The 22,318-nt window shown below is 52.0% G+C and overlaps 1 protein-coding gene and 1 long non-coding RNA gene across 2 annotated transcripts in view; one reads left to right on the top strand and one right to left on the bottom strand.

Moving 5' to 3' along the window:
- Positions 1–22,318, bottom strand: part of ATXN10 (ataxin 10) — a 134,583-nt gene that overhangs the window by 13,937 nt on the left and 98,328 nt on the right. The window contains exon 10 of the mRNA XM_053919704.1: positions 10,508–10,571. Coding sequence (XP_053775679.1) covers positions 10,508–10,571 — 64 coding nt within the window. The remainder of the gene's footprint in view (positions 1–10,507; positions 10,572–22,318) is intronic.
- On the top strand, positions 17,147–22,193 carry LOC123478564 (uncharacterized). Its single transcript, XR_006653799.2, has 3 exons — positions 17,147–17,593; positions 18,371–18,437; positions 21,250–22,193. It is a non-coding gene; the product is annotated as an uncharacterized lncRNA (long non-coding RNA).

Raw genomic sequence — 22,318 nt, 5'->3', positions numbered from 1 at the left:
ATCTGGAATAAAGCTGAAGCTGCACAGGCCACAGGAAGTTCCCCCCTGGAAGATGCACACGCATGCGCCAGGATGTACGCACTGTGCAAAGATGCTCAGGGCAGCGTTAATTCGCGCAGCCCCGGGGCAAAGAGAAGCCAAATGTCCACCAACAGCTGTGTGCGCGGACACCTGAAGCCACAGCAAACCACACGCACTGATCTGGAGGGACCGCACGATCACAATTTTGAATGACAGATGACAGACAAACGCAGGCCGGGACTCTGTTCATACACAGTTCACACTGGTCACCCGAAGTCTGTCGTGTGGGGTGCGTGGAGCTAACAGCAGCTGGGCTCGAGAGTGGCTGTGATGGGAAGGAGCTCAGCAAAGCTGGCAGCACTTTCTATTTGACCTGGGTGTGGGGCACGGATGGCTACTTTGTAATTATTTGTAAACAGTACATATATGTTCTTTTCCCTTTTTGGTATGCGTATGATAGTTCAAAATAAACAGCTGTGAGAAATTAGGATGATGGAACTGAGATTTGAAGGGGAGGCTGGTTCCAAGTGCAGTTCACACGCTCCGTCAGCTGGCTAGTGGTAAGACATACTGCCCCAGCCCCTCAAAACTCCCGAGTTCTGCAGGCTCTGCGGTCGTGGAAGTTCGCCAAGGGTGCTGGGAGGTGTGGAGGCGCGGCGCCTGCAGACTGTGCTCAGAAGCACGAGGGTGGGGGGAGGCAGGTACTTCCACTATCACTTTCTTCTGGAGACCCACCAGGGTTTCCCCTGCTTCCTAATCCGCCCCGAGGACACCTAGTAAGAGCTGTGCTGTGTCTGAAAGTGCTTTAGGAGAGAAGAACAGCACAGGTAGTGTTGACTGACGGATTATGGTTTCTCTCAAAAACTGGGGCGGTGCTTGGACACTTTCTGTCCTACCCTGAACCCGGATGCGCAGCCCTCTGCCTGCCCTGGACTAGGGCATCGCTCCATGAGCTCCCATGAAGATGAGCCCCTTATAAAAGCTAGGCCGGACCCAGTCCTGGCAAAGGTCTCCAGCGTGGGGCCCGGTCCACGTCCTGATCTGGCCCTGGCCTGGCTGCCGTCTCCCAGTGAGACTCCGCCCAGCATGGAGCTTGTTCTCAGCAGCACTCAGTCAACCCCACAGGGAAGGGAAGGGAAGGCCTGTCCCTTCCCCAGCAGCCGTTGCAGCGGCTCACAGGCATCCAGAGCCACTGTGGGGGGCCGGGGGGAGCAGGCCGACTTGGGATGGCCGGGGCTCATAGTCTGCTGCCCTGGAGTCCAAAGCCCGCTGTCTCTGCCTCAGAGGAGATGTTCATGCCAGAGACGGGTAGAGTGGGGGAGGGGAGGATACCTAAAGTTGGCTCTATTTTTACACTTCTGGGATTTGGGTCCATTATCCAAGCGAGGGGCTGAGGTGAATCCACAAAACCAGAGGACAAGAGAGCCCGGAGCTGCAGCAGGCTTCCCCTCCCCCCAGGCCTCACTCTGGGGAGGTGGCCACCTCCTCCACATCCCTCAGAACCCACGTTGTCACGCAACGCAAGCTTGGAGTTGGGCCTGAAGGCTGAGCCCCCCCGCAGAGCGCCACTACCCATCCACCAGCCCCTCTGCTCTCTCCCATCCCTCGAAGCTGCTTTGAAGGTGGGATTTGCAACTGGTCTGTGAGCCCTGGCGTCCTCTTCCCTCAGCTGGTGGCTCTGGGGCTCCGAGCAGGCACAGGGCACAGAATACCCAGCAGAACACGGGGCATCTTTCATGCCCTCCACAAGGACATGAGTACCCGCTTCCTGAGCTCATTCCTTCACAGACTCCAACACTTGCCCAAGAGGGCTTTTCTGTTTTGTTTTTTAAAAAATCTGTTGGTTCTGGAAAAATAAGTGCTACAGAGAATACAACACTTCCTGCTAAGAATGATGATCTCAAACCAAACCAGCCAGGGAGCTACTATTCCGCTGTGCTGAAGGGGCTGTGGCAACCGATGTTTTGACCAGACCCTTCTCTGTCACTGCTGGATTTGACTGAGGTCACTTTAGGCAAAAACACTGACATTAGTCAGAGTCACCTGGAACTCGTTTTCCTGTGTCAAACTCCGGCAACCCTGTCTCAACGTCTGACAAATATAAACCCTGTGTAGCAATCGCATTTGAAGGTACAATTTGAAAAAGTCGTGAACACCCTAGACATACCCGAAAGTCACTGCTCTAACAAGGCAAGCACAAACAGAAAAACTGGCAACTAGCCGCCTCTGTAAGAAGACGTGCGCGTGTGCGGGACGACACCTGCGAGCACGGCCCTCGGGCGGGGAACGGCTGCGGGCACTTCCTGCCAGGTGGTCAGGCTTCTGTTCCGCTGAAGGCAAACCTTCGCCCTGGGCTGCCATGACCACGGACTATGGAGGGACTCCACGCCCAACACGACAAGCCCAGTGTGCGGCCCGCTGATGCCACTCAGGGACAGCGGTGAGGAACAATGATCAAGCCCCGGAAGGGTTTCCGTGCGACCGGCAAACTTTGTGGTGACGTGTTTCCAGGGGAGTCCAGACGCTCTGTGCAGAGAGCAGCTCTCTGGGATCGCAGGGCGGCCCACAGAGGTAGCATTTGAGGGCACTCACGCATGTGAATTTCAGGCTATTTCTGACATTACTTTATGGTCTAATCCATAAGTCGGATGAAAAATTTCTGAAATATGAAGTCAAGAACGACAAAATGCTACATAGGAACTGCGGAGGCGTGCAGAACGTCAACACACCGTTACGGGAAGCGGTTTGGAACGACCCGGGCCTGCACTGCGCGGGCCGACTTATGCGCAGGTGTTTTCGGCGCACGCAGTAAATGTGTTTTCCTTCCGACTCCGCCAGCGGCGTTCTCTTTCCTCCAGCGTATGCGACATGCACAGCACGCGAAATGTGCGCTCATCGCCTGTCCACGCTACCGGCCAGCAGCAGGCTATTAGCTTCTGAGGGTGGATTTTGACGGCGTGGGAGTCAGCATCTCTAACGCTGCGTCGTTCAAGGGCCGACTGTATTCAGTCCGTCTGGGCAATGGGGTGTCATTTGGCCCTAGAGAGAAATGAGCTAGCGAGCCATGAAAAGACACAGAGGAAACTTAAATACACGGCACTAAGTGAAAGGAGATGATCCGAAAAAGCTACACGCGTACGATTCCAACTTTATGGGACATTCTGGAAAAGGCAAAACTATGGAGACGGTGAAGAAGACCCACGCTTGTGGGGGGAGAGATGAGTGGGCGGAGCACAGGGGTTTCTGGACAGTGAAGCTACCCTGGATGGCCCTACGATGGGGGTACCCAGCATTATACAGTTGGCCAAGCCCACAGCAGGCACCACACCAAGAGTGAAGCGTCAAACTGTGGACCTCGGGTGTGGTGACATGTCAGAGCAGGTTCATAATGGTGACAAATGTGCGCTCTACTGGGGCTGGCCGTGGGGGAGACGGCGTGGGGGGAGCTGGGGGTACAGGGGAAGTCTGCCTGCTACCCTCTCAATTTCACTGTAAACGTAAAACTGCTCTCAAATAAAATAGTGCTTTTTTCTGAAAAACACAAAGGGGAAACCGAGAGTCATATAACAGTAAGTAAGCGTCTCGTGTAGCTTCTAAATTAAAAACACTTTCTCAGGCTAGCAAGCTCCCGAACGCCGTGGAAGGCTGTCAAGGCGCACTGATTTAGGCGAGCACGCGTTCCCAGGGTTTCCCCAGCATCACTCTGCAGACAGCTTCCCTTCAGCCCATCGGCCTCAAGGAGCAGACCCGTAAGAGTAAGAATTCATGGCAATAGCTGTTTGCGAAAGGTTTTTTTCTGGCCTCACAATGAACTGTCCGGGTAGCACCTAACACGTCTGAAAGTGACCCCTGAACCGTAACATTAAGAAAACGCTGTGTCATCTCAAGTGACAGATGGGAAGGCCGGCAAGCAGCGCCAGGGCCACTTCCACGCCACTTCTGGTGCGAAGCGGCCCCCTGCAGCCCATGCGGGGGGTCCGCGCCAGGCACCTCAGGCACCTGCTCTCTGTGAAGTAAGTGGACAGGGCAGAACTGGATGCACTTGAGCCACAGAGACAGGGACACAGCTGAGCAAGCCAGGCCCAGCATGGCATGACCGAGGACGGGCACGCGTGCGGGACTCGAAGGCGTGACGGCAGACAGGAGTGCCGCCCATCCCTGCTCACAGTGCAGAACCCTTAGTATGACCCAAGACACTGAGGAGTACAGAACTAAAAGCCAAGTGGATACAACCGGAAGGAGTACAACCTCGGTATTTCATTTCTGTCATTTTAAAGTAGTCTATTTGTCAAGACACCCGAACAAGGCAACAGTTCACTCTCTGCGTCCTCTTCCGTTACTCTGCACCTGACCCCCAGTGTCGGCTTCAAGCCCTGGGGGACCAGGTGCTGGGAAACCCCGCAGCTGTATAAGACAGGTCTCACTCCCGCTGTCATTTGGAATGGGTCTATTTCCAAGACGACTTTGCCTGCACCTGTGTGTGTGTGTGTGTGTGTGTGTGGGAGGGGGTGCTCAGTGGCAGCGGGTTACACCGTAACCGGCCTGGAAGTGGCACCCGTCGTGTATCGCCCACTCCCCAGCCCCACACTTGACTGAGTTCACACGGGCACGGGGAGGCCTCCGCTCACCTGTGAAACTGTGTGCGCACATGGTGTGCTTTGGGTGGGGAGAAAGACTGGGTTTGCGCATCTTCAATCGCATTAGGTGAGTGGTAAGAGAATCAATGAGAGACTTAAAAAAAAGGAAGTTAAATGTTGGGGTAAAACAATCGATCTTTTTAAAGCACAACAGCACTATGAGGTTTTCTAGTTTTTAATTAATGTCAGCATAACACTGAACGAATGGTCACCGAATGTCTGTCAGCTGTTTAACGCTAGGGACGCAGCAGCAAACAGAGGACAGCCCTTGCCGTCCAGGGGAGGCAAGGCTGCCATCAGCGGAAAGCTCTCCCAGCCACTCACTGCTTCTGACGTCAGGGTGGGCGGAGCAGGGCAGCGTGAGCAGGGGCACTCCGACTGCAGCACGGGTACCTCGCTGGGGGGCGGGGGGTGATGGCTGACACCTTTTACAAGAGCACACAGCCCGTGTGTCCACGTTTATTCTGAAATTCCTGCCTTCCCCAGGACATGGCACTAACGTCGGGAATTTCCAAAATGTGCATGACAGTTATAGAGACTCCACACCTTGTGCCAGGAAGACACGAGCTCAGCAGAGACCCCAGGTTGTGTGTGTGTGTGTGTGTGTGTGTGTGTGTGTGTGTTTATTCCTTAGAAGACTCGACAGAAAGCGCGTGCTCTGGAACAACACACTCGGGAACCCTCCCTTGGGCCCAGGGGGTCCACGGTGGGCTGTGCACTCAGGGTGCAGGCGTAAGACGGCACCAGTCCACCCAGAGTCAGCTTCCTTGAGGGGAAGAGCCACACCCCCAGGCCCCTCAGGGGAGAGCTCGTGGAGTGGCGGACAGCACAGCCGCACCACCACAGGCCAGACGAGGCCCTGAGCTTGGTTAAGGGGGATCCTGGGAGAACTCCACGAGGAAAGCGCCTGACTAAGGTCTTACAGGAGGTGGGAGCAACAAACGGGAGAGGTACCTGTCTTCCAAGAAGGCCACCATCTCAGGGCTCAGGGGTCTCCTCTGATCATTATTTAAGGTCGAGCTGTGTGTGGGGAGGAGGTGCTAGATGCTCAACAGGGTTAAGTGGAGACTTTGTGTCCCACAGAGTCACATACACGTCCCCAGAAAGCACACTTGGGAGAGACACTGCACGGAGTGCACGAGGAGCCCGCGTAGAGGTCTGGTCAGCCAAGCTGGGACCCGAGCACAGGCCTTGGGGTTGGGCGAGCCCAGCTGCATGCTGGCCCTGGCGCTCCTGGGCTGGGAGAACGCAGACCAGCTAGAGTCAGGGAGCCAACTCTCGGGGCTTACTTTCCTCATCTGTAAAGTGGAAATAATACTCCCAACAAAGGGGGCTGTTACAACGATGTGTGTAACTGGTACAGCACAGGGCTTGACGTCTGGAAATCACTCAGTGAATGAGTTCTAACAATTCCAACAGGCGGAGCAACAGTACATGCAGTGTGCACCCTGACGAGTTTTCTCATGTGCACACACCCACGGAACCCTCCACGGAACCCCACCCAGACCCAGAGCACGCCTAGCACCCACAAGCCCCCGTGGGCCCCTGTCCACAGCCACCTCCTATCCCCAAGGCAACGGCTATCCCGACTTCTATCACCACACACGAACTTTGCCTGCTCCCCAACTTCATGCAAACGTATCACAGCACATACCCTGAATCTGGCTCCTTTAGCTTGGTGTGCTGTCCCTGAGACTCACCCACCTTTCCTGGAGCCCTTCGCTCTCCTCTCCTGCTGCACGGTGCTGCATGGTCCGAATACCCCTCCATTTATTTACCTGCCCGACTGATAAATGTCTGGGTTGTTTCCACATGCCACAAGTCATCTGTTCTACTGGTGACTATTTGGGTTGCTTCCGCTTTGCGGCGATTATCCACAGTGCTGGGAACGTCCTCACACAACTCCAGGTGGACATATGTGGGCACTCCTCTTGGGCATACACCTGGGCGCAGGCCTGCCGGCTCATAGGACAGCTGTACGTTCAGCGTTAGCAGATGCTGCCATGGAGTTTTCCAAAGGGATTATTCCAGTTTACAACTCCAGAAACGCACTCGAGTTCGGGTCGCGCCAGACACAGCCACCTCCCCTCGGCCACTCTGGTGGGTCCCCCGCTGTGGGGGATGCTTGCACATCCTGGAGGAATGTCACCGCCGCCTCTGCCCGTGAGTTCGCTGGCCAGCTGCGCTTCCTCTTCTGTAAAAGGGCCCCGTGTCTTTTGTCCACTTTAACAAGCTGAAGGGTCTTTTCCTTGTTGTTTTGCAGGAGTCTTTACACACCATGGGTATGAGGCCTTTGTCAGATTTATGGAATGCAATTATCTTTTCAAAGTCTTTCCTCTTATAGTTAGTGCCTTTCAGTGACAACGTTTATGTTTTATTTAAGAACCCTTTGCCTAACCCAAGAAAAAAGCCACATCATCTGATTCCTCACAGAAGCTTGCTGGTTTCCCCTGTCATGTTGGGGTCTGTGATTCATCCTGATTAACGCTTGTGAGAGGGTCAAGGGGGGCTGGTGCGTTTTCCCCATGAGGGATTTTGAAGAGGTCCAAGACCATTTATGGGAAAGACCATCCCTTCCTCTCCAAATGGCAGTGATGCCTATTTGCGTATGTGTGAACCCGTTTCGAAATCCTCTGTTCTGTTTAGATATTGTTATCATCATTGTTATCACTGGACTTTTCACACTGACTCACAGTACAAGCAGAGCTAAAAATCTACCTTTCTCGTAGGGATTGACGGCTATCACAGGAGCTCTGTACAAGAACATCTGCTTGTTAAGAAACTAAGTGCTGGACAATTCACAAACACGATGACTTTTTACGTTCGCCATAACCCTGCGGGGCAGGTCCCATTTTATGGACAAAGAAGCTAAAACTCCTAAGTGGCAGAGCCTGGTCTGTTGGCCCCAGAGACGATGCTGTTGATACTTTGCTATACAAGATTACAAGGACAAATACTGTTTGCTTATTATTCCTATAAACAATTACATTTCTGTATGCATGTGAAACGTACAAATGAGGTCTTTCAATACTAAACAAAAAAAGGAAAAGAAATAAGAGAATAAAAGGAAGGGGGAAAGAAAGAACAGAAAAAACAAAACCAAACCCTGTTTGGACTCTCATTCTATCCCTGTCCCCTCCCCCTCCAATAAAAACAACATTAAAAAACCCACATCAAGGACAGCTGATCAAAACATAGATCAAAAAAGAATGGAAGAAAAACATTTCAAATAAAGTTCAGCTGTTTCTATTTGGAAACAACAACAAAAAATCCCACTTGCCACAATAAACTGACAAATAAGAAATTGACTCTGTGGTAGTGGAACTGGAATTTTCCGATGGCATCTGCTACTATGTCATTACTGCGGGTGACCCGCAAGCGTGCGGGGGACTGAACAGCTGGGCGCTGGCCGGGCCTGTGCTGCCGAAGCAGGAGCAGCCCCGGACGGGCCTTCCCAGTCAGCCACCTCCTGGAGGAGACGTCTTTTCCCTGAAACTAGAGATCTCCCTTGGCCTCTAGAATCCGCCTCCAGAAACGGGCCAGCAGTAAGCCTTCCAGCCTCATTCCTGGACAAGTTCTCTCCGATCCACCAGCCCAGAGCAGCTAACCCCCAAGGGCAGCCAAGAAAGCAGAGGTCTCCTGCAGGGCCCCAAGCAGAGGTTTCCGGGGGGAGCCGGGACTGTTGTCCAAAGGCACGGCAAGCCCTCACCCCCTACCCCAGGCGGGAGATTCATAGACTCGATCGGTTGATCCAGAGTGGCCAGAGAGTGTATGCATTTTTATTAACTGATATTTAGTATCAGAATTATCCCTAGTCTAAGCACATCCAAAGTATCTCTTGCTTTTTACTTCAAAATACTGAAATTAAAGTTCAGTAAAAGCTTGGCTGGTGTTAATTATTTGAAGAGGTTAGAGAACAAATGTGAACTGGTATCAGTGCCAAGCCAAGCGTGATTACTTCACAGAACAATCAAAGAGGTCACGGGAGAGACTTCTTCTGGCTCAGAACCGCCTGCCAACAACGTGGCCACACATGCGCACGCACTCTGCCACGCTGCTAGGTGTTCCCCATCTGCATGTTCATCCTCCTACTCACGGAATCGGCCTCACCTGTGACTGATGGCACCTGGGCAGATGGCACCTGGGCAGATGGCGCCCGGCACCCATTCACTGAGAAAGAGCGGCAGCAACAGTTTAACTCTGGACGTGCCAGGTTTGGAATGTGGGCACCAAAGACAAGCAAGATGCTCAGCAGGGTGTTAGACTGTGTCTGAGACTCAGAGGGAGAGTCAGTCTAGTTCAGGTGTGGGAGCCACAGGGGCGGGGATGGCAGTTAAAGCCTCGAGCATGCCCCGAATGCAACTCTGCCTCACCCTCTGCAGGGCTCCCAGCCCAGCTCCGGCCAGGGTCACTTCTGCCTGGATGGTGGCAGTAGCCTCCCCACAGGACTGCCTGTCATTCCACGGGCCCAGAGAGCATCAAGGAACAAGTGACTGTGGCTTCTCTGAACGGGTTCTGTCCCCTCCCCGTGACTGGTAAGCGGGCAGTGTAAGCACATGACCAAGAACCAGGTGCCTGCTGCGCTTAGATACTGGGCCTGACCTTCTTGGTAAGTTGCTGAGACTGTACATTTGCTCATCCCCACGGTGGGAGGACGATGACGCTGGTGGGGACCTCGTGGTGCGCCTGGGAGGAAAAAGGCAGTGTGTGCAGACACACAGGACTCCCCGAGGGTTCCCCAGGAGCGCGGGGACAGAGGCAGCAGAAGAGCTGGGGTGCTGTGTGCAACAGCGTCTGAGGCCTGGGCTTGGCTACACGCCGCAGACTGGTGAGACAAGCCTTCCTCTAGCAGGTATGCAGGGCACACAGGAGTGAACTGCGTGAGTTCCTCTTTCTGCAATAAACCACCTTCCTCACCAGGAAATCGGCATCTGTACATGCACCTGGATGCTCTTTCACTGCTCGCCTGCGACAGACAGCTTTCTCCTTTCCTTCTTCCTTTTTTTTTTGGAGCTAAAGAATTTCAGAGCTCCATGGAGCCCAGCCGGAAGTGCCCGGTGGTGCCGCACCGCGCCATGCCAGCTTTGTCTCACCTGGAAGGAGAGGCTTCCAGGGCCACCTGTCTGTCCCCGACTGACTGATGGGCTTGGTGTTCTCTGAGAGAGGCTTCCCACTGCTGATCAGACAAGTGACAGTGTCTTCAGAACAAACGAGCAAGTCCTGCCTCCTCACTTTGCAACACTTGTCATCAGCACCTTTTCTGTTCTTGACAGAAGCCACAGTGAGAGCGATTTTATTTTGAAATGCGCTTCCCCCACCTCCCACCTCTCGATGTCCCTCTCCTGGCCGCACCTGCCCCTCCCCACAGGCAGCAGGGCAAGGACTGGGCTGGGCTTGGCTCTGAACCGGGGAAGGTCCCAAAACCAGTTTCTCTCTCAAACCAAAGCAGGCTGTACGGGCCCCCAGCTCCTCGTCCCTGCACCAGACCCGTTCCTACAGTGCAGCTCCTGGGCGACCGAGTGCCTACAGGACCCCAGGACCACAGGTGGCTTGTTTCAGCCCAGGTGAGGGCAAGAGCCACAGCCCCCCACTGCAGTCGCAGAGGGTCCAAGGACAGACCCGTCAACAGCAAGAGTTCGGTGCCACTGCAGCGGTCCCCCCTAGAACGCCCCGTTCACCGTGAAAAGCCCAGCTCGCTGCGTCACAGGCTGCACGGGCAGTCATCTGGCCACGACCTTGAGAAAGTGGCTCCGTTCTGAGGAGCAAGCCAACACGACAGCAGGCCGGTGGCCGGGGCGGGGGGTGGGGCTGGGAGCTGCCTCCCCACCGTGGCTCACATGCAAGGATACAGGGGTTGCTGTCGTCCAGGCTGCAGCTGTCCAGGATCAGGGGGATGCCATCCAGCTCGCCGACCTGGGGGGAGGGAGGACACATTCAGACACGGCAGCACCTGGGGAGGGTGCGGTGGTTTGCTTCTTTAGTTCCTTACTCGTTGCTACGCTGCCCATGCAATGATCGACCAGAAATATTTCACAACAGACATGTAAACAGAAAGTGATACTTTTTCTCTTCTCCCTTCCTCAAAAATGCTTGGGCGGCTGGGTAGCCATATAAACAAGGATAAAAGTAGGTAGGTCTCTTTCTGACATTGTTCTCCGGGACAAACTCCAAGTAGATCTGAGTGTATCACAGTTCACTAGTACTAGTGAGTGAACTGTTTTTCTCAGCTAGGAGCAGAAAGCTTTTCTAACTATGATTCAAAATCCAGAAACAATAAGGAACAGGTTTCACCAGATTTTTTAAAGAGGCAAATAAAAACTGGAAAAATTTTATTTATAAGATATCACAGACAAAAGGTTAATATTTTAACATATGAAGAACTAAGAATTGAGAGAAGACCAACAATCCAATAGAAAAATGGATAAAATACAAGAACACAGAAAGCAAAGACCCAGAAAGAGAAACGCAGGTGGACCGTGAAGACCACAGAACGTGCTCCATGCTGTTCACAGTGCGAGGAAGGCGAATTACCGTCCCACGGGGAGACCATCCTCAGTGGTCGGAGCGGCAGATGCCATGTGACCACAGACTCTGTTGGGGGGGGCACAGGGAAACGGCACCCAAATTCACTGGTGGGGTGAACGCTAAATGGAGCGCCCACAGAGGGGACTTGGGCAGGACACAGCCAAACCGCATGCTATTTACTCTTTTGGCCCAGTGATCCCCTTCCTAGGACCACAGAGCAAATACACAGCGTCGTATGAAGTTCCATTCACACAAGGTTATTCGCCGTAGCATAATTTGCCTTTTTATAACAGTTTTATTGCCATTATAATTCTCAGGCCATAAAACTCACCCTCTTCATTCTGCGGGTTTCGGTGTACTCACAAGGCTGTGCAATTGTCAGCACCGTCTGATTTTAGAACATTTTCATCCCCGGAGGAGAATCCCTGCGCCCATCAGTAGTCACCCCCCTGCCCTTCTTCCTCAGTCCTCAGCACCCATTAACCACTGTCCATCTCCCGGGACGAGCCTGCTGGGCAGGCTGCGCATGAATGGAATCACACCACGCGGGGCCTCTTGTGTCCGGCTTCCTTCACTGAGCACAGCGGTTTCCAAGGTCACTGTGCCGCAGCGGGTGTCTGTGCTTCGCTCCTTTTTATGGCTGCATCATACCCCATTGTCTGGATATACCACCTTCTGTTTACCCATTCAGTGGGTGATGGACACGAGTTATTTCAACTGGTTGGCTATTATGACAATGTTACTATGAACATGTGTGTACAGGTTTTTGAGTGGACATGTGTACTTAATTCTCTTGGCTACATACCTAGTAGTAGTAGAATTACTTGGACATTTTTTTCCAAGTGGCCGTGCCACCTGACATTCCACTAGCAACGCACGAGGGCCCCAATTTCCTCACACCCTCATTAACGTCTGCCATGGCCTGTGTTCCAGTCTGGCCATCCTCGTGGGTGTGAAGTGGTAAGGCACTGTGGTTGGATTCGCAGTCTCTGAAGACTAAGGAATGATTCTGAACACCAGCAATATTAATAACAGCAGAGATCGTGGGAACAACTCAGCGGGCACCGACACAGACTGGTCAGGAGCTCCGGCACAAATGCAGAAGCCGACTCTGCAGCTGTGACCACGAAGGGAGAAGCTCGCTAGTGTACACCACGGAAGGACGGCCAGAACGCAGCGGTCAATGGAAAGAGCGAAGCAAGGAATGGGCTTGTACGTGAACCTCTGGGGGGAAAGGGAGGCAAAACCACAGGTTTTCTTATAGTCCAAAAGGAAATAATAAAGGGTTAAGCAAAAAACGAGAAACGGTCCTCCAGAGAGCAAATGAGGTGGAAGACAGAGCAATAGAGACCAGACCTCTGTGAACGTACCAGGTTGTACAATTCTGACTCTGGAATCCTGCATATATGTTATATAATCTTTAAAAATTAAAGTTATAAAGTTATAAGAACAGAGACAAATTAATCTGGGGGCAGGTGAAACGGAGGAAACTTGTTTCAGGGGCTGAACCAGTGTTCTGACCGCACATCTCTGGGGAGAACTGCGCGGGTGCCTGAGGGCCGCACCAGCCTGCTGGGGGCGACGATGCTGAGCGCACTGCTGTTCTGAACCGTTGTGTGCATGTCTAGTTTAAAGCAAATGGGAAACTGATTGTTAGGGACCAAGATTTTCAGCATAAAAAATTAATTTTACATTTAAATTAGAAATGTTAGCATAAATTCAAGATATAGTTTCCTTTTCCTAAAAACCACTCACTCCCTCCCTAGTAGCCATGACCACTGCAGTGTAAGACGGACTGTGATAACCGTCAGGCCCCGTCAAAGAGACCAGCTCTCTGGCTACTGCACAGCAGGCTGCTGAAGGCAGGTGAGAAGGCTGCAGGAGCACTCAAGCACTGGGAGGTAGCGCCAAGCGGGGATGGGAGCCAGCCCCGTGGAGCCAAGCGCGGGGGTCAAAGCCTGTTCTGGCAGCCCTTCTGAGCCGCATGGCTCTGGGCAGGTCCCCAAACCTTTAAGACATAATATTCTCACCTGAAAAGTGCAGATGATGGGGACCAATTCCCGGAGGGACCAAGGATGGAATGGATGGGAGTGTGTGCAGCTGGTACACAGTGACTTCTCAGTGGTGGCAGGGGGAGCGATGGCAACAAGTTGGTCAGGCCCCAGCTGTTCGCTGGATGCTCACTGGCCACAGCAAGGAGATCAGCGGAAGCCCCTGAAGGCTAGGATTGCAGGACGGCCACCACCCAGCCGAGCACGTGGCTCGGCTCTGTGTTACGCAAAACTGTAAATATATTTTCAAACACTAGGTTTTTTTGTGTTTTGGGGGGGGGGTGGTTAAGGATTCAGGACCTATATTATTCAATGCAAGAGAAATAATGCATTTTCCAGGGGAGAGAGAATTCTCATACGTGCTAAGTGGGTAAGATGCTCTTGGAGGGAAATAAAGCCACGTGCTAAGAACTGGAATTCAAGCAGAAGCGAATGGCGGTCACAACAGAGCTCTGGCTGAGCTGGGGGAGGCTTCCCTAGTTAAACGTTTCTCACTCACAGCAGTGAGCTCTGAAATGACACACAAAGAATTTTTATATAAGCTCATTAAATGTTTATGACGTAAGTGACCTACGGCGAACAGGTCATTATCCACTTGAGAATGAACACAGGGCAGGGCGCTGGAAGAGCAGCACGTGAACGGAACACCTTCAGGAGCGACGGACAGCACAACTGTTACTACCAAGCTCAAGCTCCCCGCAGCAGCTGCCTATGTGGAGCGCCCATCTGGGGCCGGGGAGAACGATTAGGAAATTAACAGGTTTTCTTCTGTTCTCACTGCATAAAAAAGGAAGTTGTTTGTTTTTTTACCCAACACGTTGGGAACTGATTCAAGACCCATAATAAACGAGTCATGACTTGTAACTCACAGGAAGGAGCCAAGCTCAGTCGACGCTCTCCCGAGCTGGCACACCTCAGCCAGACACCCCGACCAGCTTAAGCAAACTAACATTTCACCTCTGGAAATAGAGAATAAGCAGGACAGCTACTTGATTTGCTAACTGTTCTCTCCCACCCTGCCAATCACCTCAGACAAGGCACTCTGCGAAGCGTGCTGGCCCGCCCCTAATATCTAAGCTATTTGGGGAAAGTGGGTTAGGTGGAGAGAAAACAGAGCCTCAATTATTCTGGCTGTTCTCCCATTGACTGGTAAATTAAAAACAACAACAAAGAAGGCCCTGAAGAAAGGCGAGAGCACAGCACAGGCGCAAGGACCGGCTCTCCTGTGTAGATGTCTAGTGAATTGCGCCCAACCAGCACTGGGCGAACCCGTTCCGAACACGGCTCCTCCAAACCAACGTGCAAGTAAAGGTCAGCAGCGTCCTCGCACTGAAGTGGACGGTGAGCAGGGTGGGTGTGACCATGCTCGGGCCAGGCTCCCACCAGGGACGAGGCCCCTCGGACACACTAGCACCTGCTTTGGCCCAACTTCTAGGGGCATCGCGTTGTGACACGCTTGCGTTTGTCTAGGGACTGACGTCGTGGAGCACCTATCTCATCAGGGGCTTCCGGGCCGTCCCCAAACCCCTGTAAAGTGCTCTGCAGGGATTCTGCCCATTCCGCTGATGGGGCTGTTCTTGTGGAGTGGTCAGAGTTCTTTGCGTAATCGGGACACGAGTCAGTCCTATGCCGGGCGTATGCATTGAGAGCATTTTCCCTATGAGGCTTGCCTTCCATTCCCTGAACAGTGTGCTTTCAAAGACGGCGGCTTTTCGGCGCAGAGGAGAGCAACGTGTCCATCTCCCTCAGGGTCGGGGAGTGCCGCAGTGCAGTGCTCAGTCCAGTGGGGAGCACAGACACTCCTGCCCTGCTCCGATGTGCAGGGGGAGCAGGCAGTCTTTCCTAATAAAGTACAAAACTGGCTGTTGGATTTTTAAAAAATAGATGCCTTTTATCAAGCCGAGGAAGCTCCTTTTCACTTAGTTCGCTGCAAATTTTTATTATGAACGAGCGTGAGATTTTGTCAAATGCTTTTCCTCTTTTTACTGAGGCAATCATCTCTCTTTCTCCCTTTCACCCTGTTGAATACGTGGGAACCAACATGTTTGACTTCCTAATGTTGACTCAACAGTGCACGGCTGCAACAAGCCAGCCTCACTCGTGACGACGTTTTACCCTTTTACATAGAACACAATTCAGTGAGTTAATGTTGAAAAACATTTGTTTCTGCTCATGATTCTGTGAATGTTTATGTTTCTCCAGTTTGTTTTTTTCCTTTTAAGGCTTTTGTCTGAAATATATCAAGACAAATATACTGTTGGCTGCATAAAACAGGTTGGAAAGTGTTCCCTCCTCCTTTATTTTGTGAAAGAGAAAGACGGGCCATCTTTCCGGGTGCCCGATAAAACTCACTGCTGGAGCAGTGTGTGCCGGAGATTCTGTTGCGGGGAAAGCTCTGAACTGCAAACCCACGTTCTGGAAGGCAGGCTATGGAGACTTCCTACGCGTTCTTGATTCAGCGCTGGTCCACCGCACTCTCCACCTGACGGGTGGCCCGCTGGCCTCATACCTTTTACTGCTGCAAACAGGAACCTCCAACCCCGCTCCTGTGAGGACAGCTTCAAAGAGCCAATTACATTTTCAAAGACTAAAGAGTGAGCACGAAGGCATTTTATTCTTACCCACATATTTAACTTTCCCCAGTGCTTTCTGATTTCTCCGTACAGAAGCAGGGTGCTCTCTGGTATCTTTATCCTTCGCCTTGTACATCCTTCGACAGTTCTTACAGCACAGTTCTGCTGACAAATGGATTGGAAATGTGTTTATTTTTCCCTCGCCATTTTGGAAGGAGATTTTGGCTGTATAGGTCTAGATGGAGAGTTTTCTTCTATCATTTTAAGGGTATCATTTCATTGACTCCTGTTTTGCATTATTCCTGGAGAGAAACCTATTATCACTCTTATCTTTTTTCTTCTAGACAGACAGGCAAAAGTCAGGGAATTAGTGAGTAACAACACAATAGAAAAGGCTAACCAAAACCAGAAGCAGCTGGTGCTTTGTAAACATTAACAGAATGGAAAAACTCTGGAAAGACTGATGAAGAAAAAAAGATAGACACCGATTTAAAAAAACAGAATAAAAAGAGAGAAATTAGTATAGAAACATAGATAAAATAATGAAATATTATAAACCTTATGAAAAACTGAAAATCTAGATGGAACAGTTATTTCTGAGAAAAAGAGAGAATGTCAAAATTGGCACAATGAATAAAAAGGCTGAATAGAACTGGTTTTCGCCCTCGGACAAAAACAGTCGAAGACCCAAGCAGCACTCCAAGTGGGCGCCCCCACCCGTTTAAGGGACAGAACATCCGTCACGTATGTGAGTCGTTCAACACAACCGAAAAAGAGCGCCTCAACCCATTTTGTGAGCTTCCTATGATGCAGTTCCAAAGCAGGCAAAGACAGACCAGTAAGAAAGTTACAGGCTTACTTAATTTATGAACAGAGACCCCCTGACCACTGTAAAAATCATCCTAGAACTATCGGACCGGCTCAGTGAAACATGCTACAAAACCAAATCATGAGCTGCATGCAGATCAGAAAACGTACAATGTCATTGTCCTCGCTAATGAACGAATAATCTCAGTATCACAAAAAAAGCATCTGCTGTTTAGCACCTATTCGTGATTTGTTTTTAATCCTCAGAAAACTAGAGAGCTTTTCTAAGCTGAAAAGGGTTAGGTGCCCGAAACCTACAGTCAGTATCGCACCTGGGAGAAAAGTTAGCTGCAGCCCAAGAGGACGATGACTGATGAGGGGACTGCTACACACCACGAAAGCCTGCAGTCCCCAGAGGCCTCTGTGGGCTGCGTCCTGCTTGGGAAGTCCGAGGGGAGCTGCAGTGGCAGGAAAGGCTTGTCCCACTCCCTGAGCAGAGGTGGTGGAAGAGCGACAACAGAAGAAGCAACAGAAGAAGCGATCAGACTGGTGTGAAAGGAAGAAGAGAGACTTATTTTTTTGGAGCCAAAGTTGAACTCTGAGAGGACAGGGTACCTAGAGGGCGGGGCCAAAGGACCTACAGGGAAATGAAAAGCGCACCTAGACTGGGCGCTCCTAATGCGAACTGGAGAGAAGGGACGAGTGTTTCAGCTGTCACTAGAACAGAAGCTGTGACCGGGCCACACAAAACCCGGTGTGAGGAGACGTCTGGTCTGGGCCTGGCTCACTGGAATTACTCAGGAGATCAAGACCCAGGAAACAAGTGAGAACTTGTTCCCCAGCGCACAGGCCACCAACGGTCACCGACGCACTGAAGGCCTGGGGAAGCGGAAACCAAGACTCTTTACAGCACCTCTGTCTCAGAGGTCACAGCCTTTCCGCTGTGGTCTGCGGTTCTGAGGACACACCTTTGCTTCAGGTGACTGTCAGAAGACTGGGGAGTGGCTTGTTTTCTAACAGGTGGGGAGGGGAGCAGCGCTTGGATAAACCTGCGCCCTGTAAGCCTTCTTTAACGAGTGAGGCACGTCAGTGGTTTGGGGTTGGGGCTCCTGAAACCACCACACAGGCTGTGGCTGTTGAAGGAGCCCTGCCCCCTCTGCCCCCGCCAGCCGCAGAGCCCCCCCGGGCGGGACTCAGCAGAGTAAGAATCAAGAGAATACATTTTGAGCTTCAGTTTCTTTGAATTTTAACTCACACAAGCAGAGCATTTGACTTTAAAGTCTTTGGACTTTAATTTAAAATGAAATGTAATATTTGGATTTTAGTATCTCCCTGGGAGTTAGATAATGAGATAGAATTAACATTCGAATATAGGGTATCTCTTGTGGGCATTTTATTATTACCGTGAATTTAGGCCTTTACTGCAGCACCTTAATATGAAATGAGTTTCTGCCTTGAGGTCAGAGCGAGTTGGGGGTTAATTTGATCCAGGTGTTCATCTGACCCACTTAGGAGTCTTCTGTGGGCACCATCTTCCCCCCACCAGGGGTCCAGGAGAAAGGAAGAATCGAGGCTGGTAGAGGCAGGGTGGCCTCATGCAGGTGGAGGCACAACGGTGCTGATGAACCGGCCGCTCTCCCCCGACCCAATGCACCAGACAACAGACACGAGACAGAATGAGGGGAGGCAGAGGACCCCGCTCCTCCCTTTCTGTTGGGGAGATTGCTGTACTAACCTCGTATCCCTGACTTTCTAGGTCCTGCACAGGCTCCCTCCCAGGTGGAGACAATCAGGTCAGCGAGTCTGGCTGGAGGAAGTCCACGGTATGTAGAGCAGCTACTTATTTGTTGGACTCGTTCTTCAGACTCTGGGGTTTTCAATTGCACGAAGCACGTTTCACTCCTTCCTGCGCCCCAGCCTTGCCCTTAGCTGTCCATAACTACTGGCAGAGAAGACGTACGCGTTTGGAGACAAACAGCCCTGAGACCAGTCCCCCTGCACATGCCCCAGTGCAGGTGGGCAAGGTTCCCGAACCCAGGAAACCTGGGGGACGGGGAGCAGGGAGCACCCAAGAGTGCGTGAGTGAGAGGGAGTGAACATACATCTCTACAGACTACGACAACACCTAGAAAGGGAAAAGCAGGACAGCCTGCTAGAGTGGCTCCACTGTGGACACAGTGGCGGGTGACATTGGAACCGAGACCTGAGCCATGCAAACGGGGCAGATACAAAGCCCCAGAGGGAGACACACTCCTTTAAGGTGAAGGGAACCAGGGCGTTAAGACTCAGGGGTGGAAGCTCTGCCTGAGGGTCAGGAAGCCAGCATGGGCGGGCGCAGGCACCCGGGTCAGAGGCAGCAGAGGAGGCTCTGGGGGGCAAGCAGGCTCTCACAGTCTCACCCACCAGGAGCGCTCTTTAGACAGGCGAGCTCTACGGAATCAGAAGCAGGGGTTCGGGCCTGGCAGGCAGGGCTGGAGCGCACCTTTCTGATGAGATGAGGATGCTGAGCTTTAAGAATCACAGTGCAGGGCGGTGGCCTTCAGTCCTCACTGTGAATCTGAACCCCTCGAGGGGCTGTCAAGCCAGCGAGGCCTGGGCCCCACCTCAAAATGCGTGGAGGTGGTCCAGGCCCATGCAAACAGATGCACATGTGTGCTGTCAAAGCCCCCCAGGGGGTCCAGCAGGGGCGAGTACAGCCTCAAAGGTCAGGAAAATAGTTCAGATTATTTTTTCCTAAGTACAAAATGAGCCACTGAAGATTTTATGCTGGTGAATAAAATAACTCAGTTGGGACTTTTAAGAAGATGCCCTGACCACCCAGCAGAGAGTGGCTGGAAGGAGTGGGTGTGGCAATGGGAAGGCCTGCGAGGAGGCACCAGAGGAGGAGGCACCAGAGGAGGAGGCAACATAGTCACCAAACCTAACGGTGACGAGGGCCAGGCCATGCTGCTGGCCGCGGGGACAGAAAGAACCAGGACGATGTGAGATGTAGTTTGAAGGTGTATCTGACAGGAAATGCTTTCTAGAATGGTGGTGGGAAGAGAAAGAGAAGACCCAAGATTCAGTCAAGCTGGGTGAGGCGGCGTCACTTACTGAGACCCAGAAGAAGGCTGGAGTGGAACTGGGGGCTCAAGAGCATGATTTGGGATGTGTTAGGAGTGACATGAGTGGGGACATCCAGGTGGACGCCAGCAGCTCTGTCTTCCGTATTTCACTCATCGGATGTGAGCAGTGCTGTGTCCCTGTGTGAAGCCCAGGGGACAGCTCTGGGCTCCAGAGGCACTTTGCAATTCATCTGCGCACAGTTGGTCTTTCCGGCCAGGACTGGAGCTCCCGTGGGGGTGGGGAGTGGGGACGGCAGAGGGCTCAGGCCCAGGTCCCAAGGCCCTGGACCATTTAGAAGTCCCGAGAGGGAAACCCTTGCGCTCCTTCTATAACTTTCTATAACCTTGACCTCACCAACAAATATTTACTCCAAAGGTTGGATAAGCCTACACGAGACACTGTAGACAACTCTAAGCACTCATTCCCAATGGATTAATCGATACAGAAGTAACGACTTTTTTCTCCTCAAAGGAGATAATTGATAACTGAAAATGCACAGTGACAAGGTTTTCTTTAAAAGTTACAGTGACTGCCCCGGCTGGGTGGCTCAGCTGGCTGGGGCATCATCCCATATACCAAAAGGTTGCGGATTCAATGCCCAGTCGGGGTGCGCACAGGAGGCCATCGATGTCCCCCCCTGCCTTTCCTTTCATCCATAAGCACACCTTCTGGTGAGGAACACACACGCACATGCACACACATGGGTACATGTGTACACACACATGCATGCACACATAGTGACATAGTGACAAGGACCGCCGGACTACTTGTCCTCGAATAATTTTTCAGTGGAACTTCTTTCAGAAGCTTATTCTAAACCCAACTGCACTGTGCGCTGTGAAATATGCAACTTTCTTATCTCGCTCTGCTAAACTGTATAGCAATCACACAGACACACAGACAGCCGTGCCCCGCTAAGCTGAATAAAAACATTTTAATTCCAGCCGACTCAGTCTGTCCCACTCTGGGCCACAAGAAGAGCAAAGGCAACTTTGATGACAAGTTCAACTTCAAGACTGATGGGCAGTGTCCCGTGAAGTAGGCCTACTGAGGGCCCACAGTGAAAAGGTCCAGTCCTGGGGACCGGAGGTGGGAGAGAAATGCCCAAGGGCTCCCCATTTGCCGAGCCTCTGCCCCTCTACGCTGGAGGGAAAAGGGGACAGGCAGCAGAGAAGAACCAGAGAAAGGTCAGCCTCAGAGCCATGGGAATTCAAGTTCGTTCCAGCTAGAGGACACCATCCGAAACTTCCCCACAGCCCAGGCCGCTACTCTAGGGCCTGATCCCCTTCTTTTGAGGCCAAGGCCCCACCCTGAAACCGGGACAAATACACCCACGCACATCTTTAGTCTCTGTTTCTCCAAACCACACATTTTATGCAAATACATGGTTTTTAAAATGGAATTATTTGCATACAGACCCTATTTTACATCTTCCCAGATAATAAAAATTCTTTGAAAATGTGACTTTTTAAAATGGTGAACAGGATTCCATTCCACCCACCCAGGTTTGTTTAACCCTCCCCTCTGCAGGGCATTTGATGGTTTCTACATTTCAGCTGACAAGACAAGGACCATCCACACGAATGACGTTTTCATCATCCTGCTGAATTCCCTTTGGAGAAGCTCCCAGAGCGACGAGCCCACAGGTAAACCATACACATCTGGCGCGCATCGCCCGATCGCCCGGAAAGGGCTCCCCCAGCAGCGCCCCCCTTCGAGCTGCCCTCGCCACTCGGTCCTGCTGACTTGATTCTACAAGTGCACGGCCTTTAGAAAGTTGCTTTTTAATAAATAAAACGTGTACTTTGGGGGCTTATTTTGTCTTCAATTATTAGCAGAGAGGTTGAGCATTTTCCCACCAGCCTAAGTTTTTCTGCAAGTTAAGGTTTGGGAGATAAAGGCCCTGAATAGTAACGCTGGGCCGACGAGCTAAAACATGCCACGGAGTCGCTCTCGGAATGGGCTCTGCAACCCGAGTAAGGAAGAACCAACGGCCCCTCCAACAGGTGAGCCCACTCGCAGGCAGGAAAATGGTCAATGGTGGGGCAAGCATGCGTCCAGGTTCCCACGGACGACAGACTCCGTCCACAAAGGGCTGATAGTGTTATTGCAGGGACACAGTGAGGACCAAACACAGACAAGACCTGTTCAGAGATGGCGTCCCTAAGGAACCTGGCCTTCCCAGTCCCTGCAAAGCTGCAAGGCTGCACACTCGGGGAGAGACGAGCACGTGGGAAATAAATAAACCCGTGGCAGCTGTGACGGCAGGTGCACTCAGGAGAGAATTCAGAGAGAACAGTGACACGCATTCCACAGTCAATGACAGGGTGACATCTTTGTGTTCTGGAAGTGTGCATGGAAAACAAAGAGGCTTTTCCACAACAGCAGCCCTGAGACGGCTCAGGTCCCCCACGTCCAGGAACAACGGGATTAAGCGACACGTCAAAGTACAGCCACCGCATCCGAGGAAGATGGACCAGCACTTCCTCAGCAGCAAGCATCTGCATCTGACTTCAGTGCCACGCTCTCCGGAATTCTTCACCCAGCAGATAAGATCTCTGTTTCAATAACCAGTGAAGTTCGCTGGTGTTGAAAGAAG

Source organism: Desmodus rotundus, chromosome 3 (assembly GCF_022682495.2).
Source record: "Desmodus rotundus isolate HL8 chromosome 3, HLdesRot8A.1, whole genome shotgun sequence".
NCBI lineage: Eukaryota > Metazoa > Chordata > Mammalia > Chiroptera > Phyllostomidae > Desmodus > Desmodus rotundus.
The sequence above is the reverse complement of the archived record's forward strand: the minus strand, read 5'-3'. Positions and strand labels throughout refer to the sequence as shown.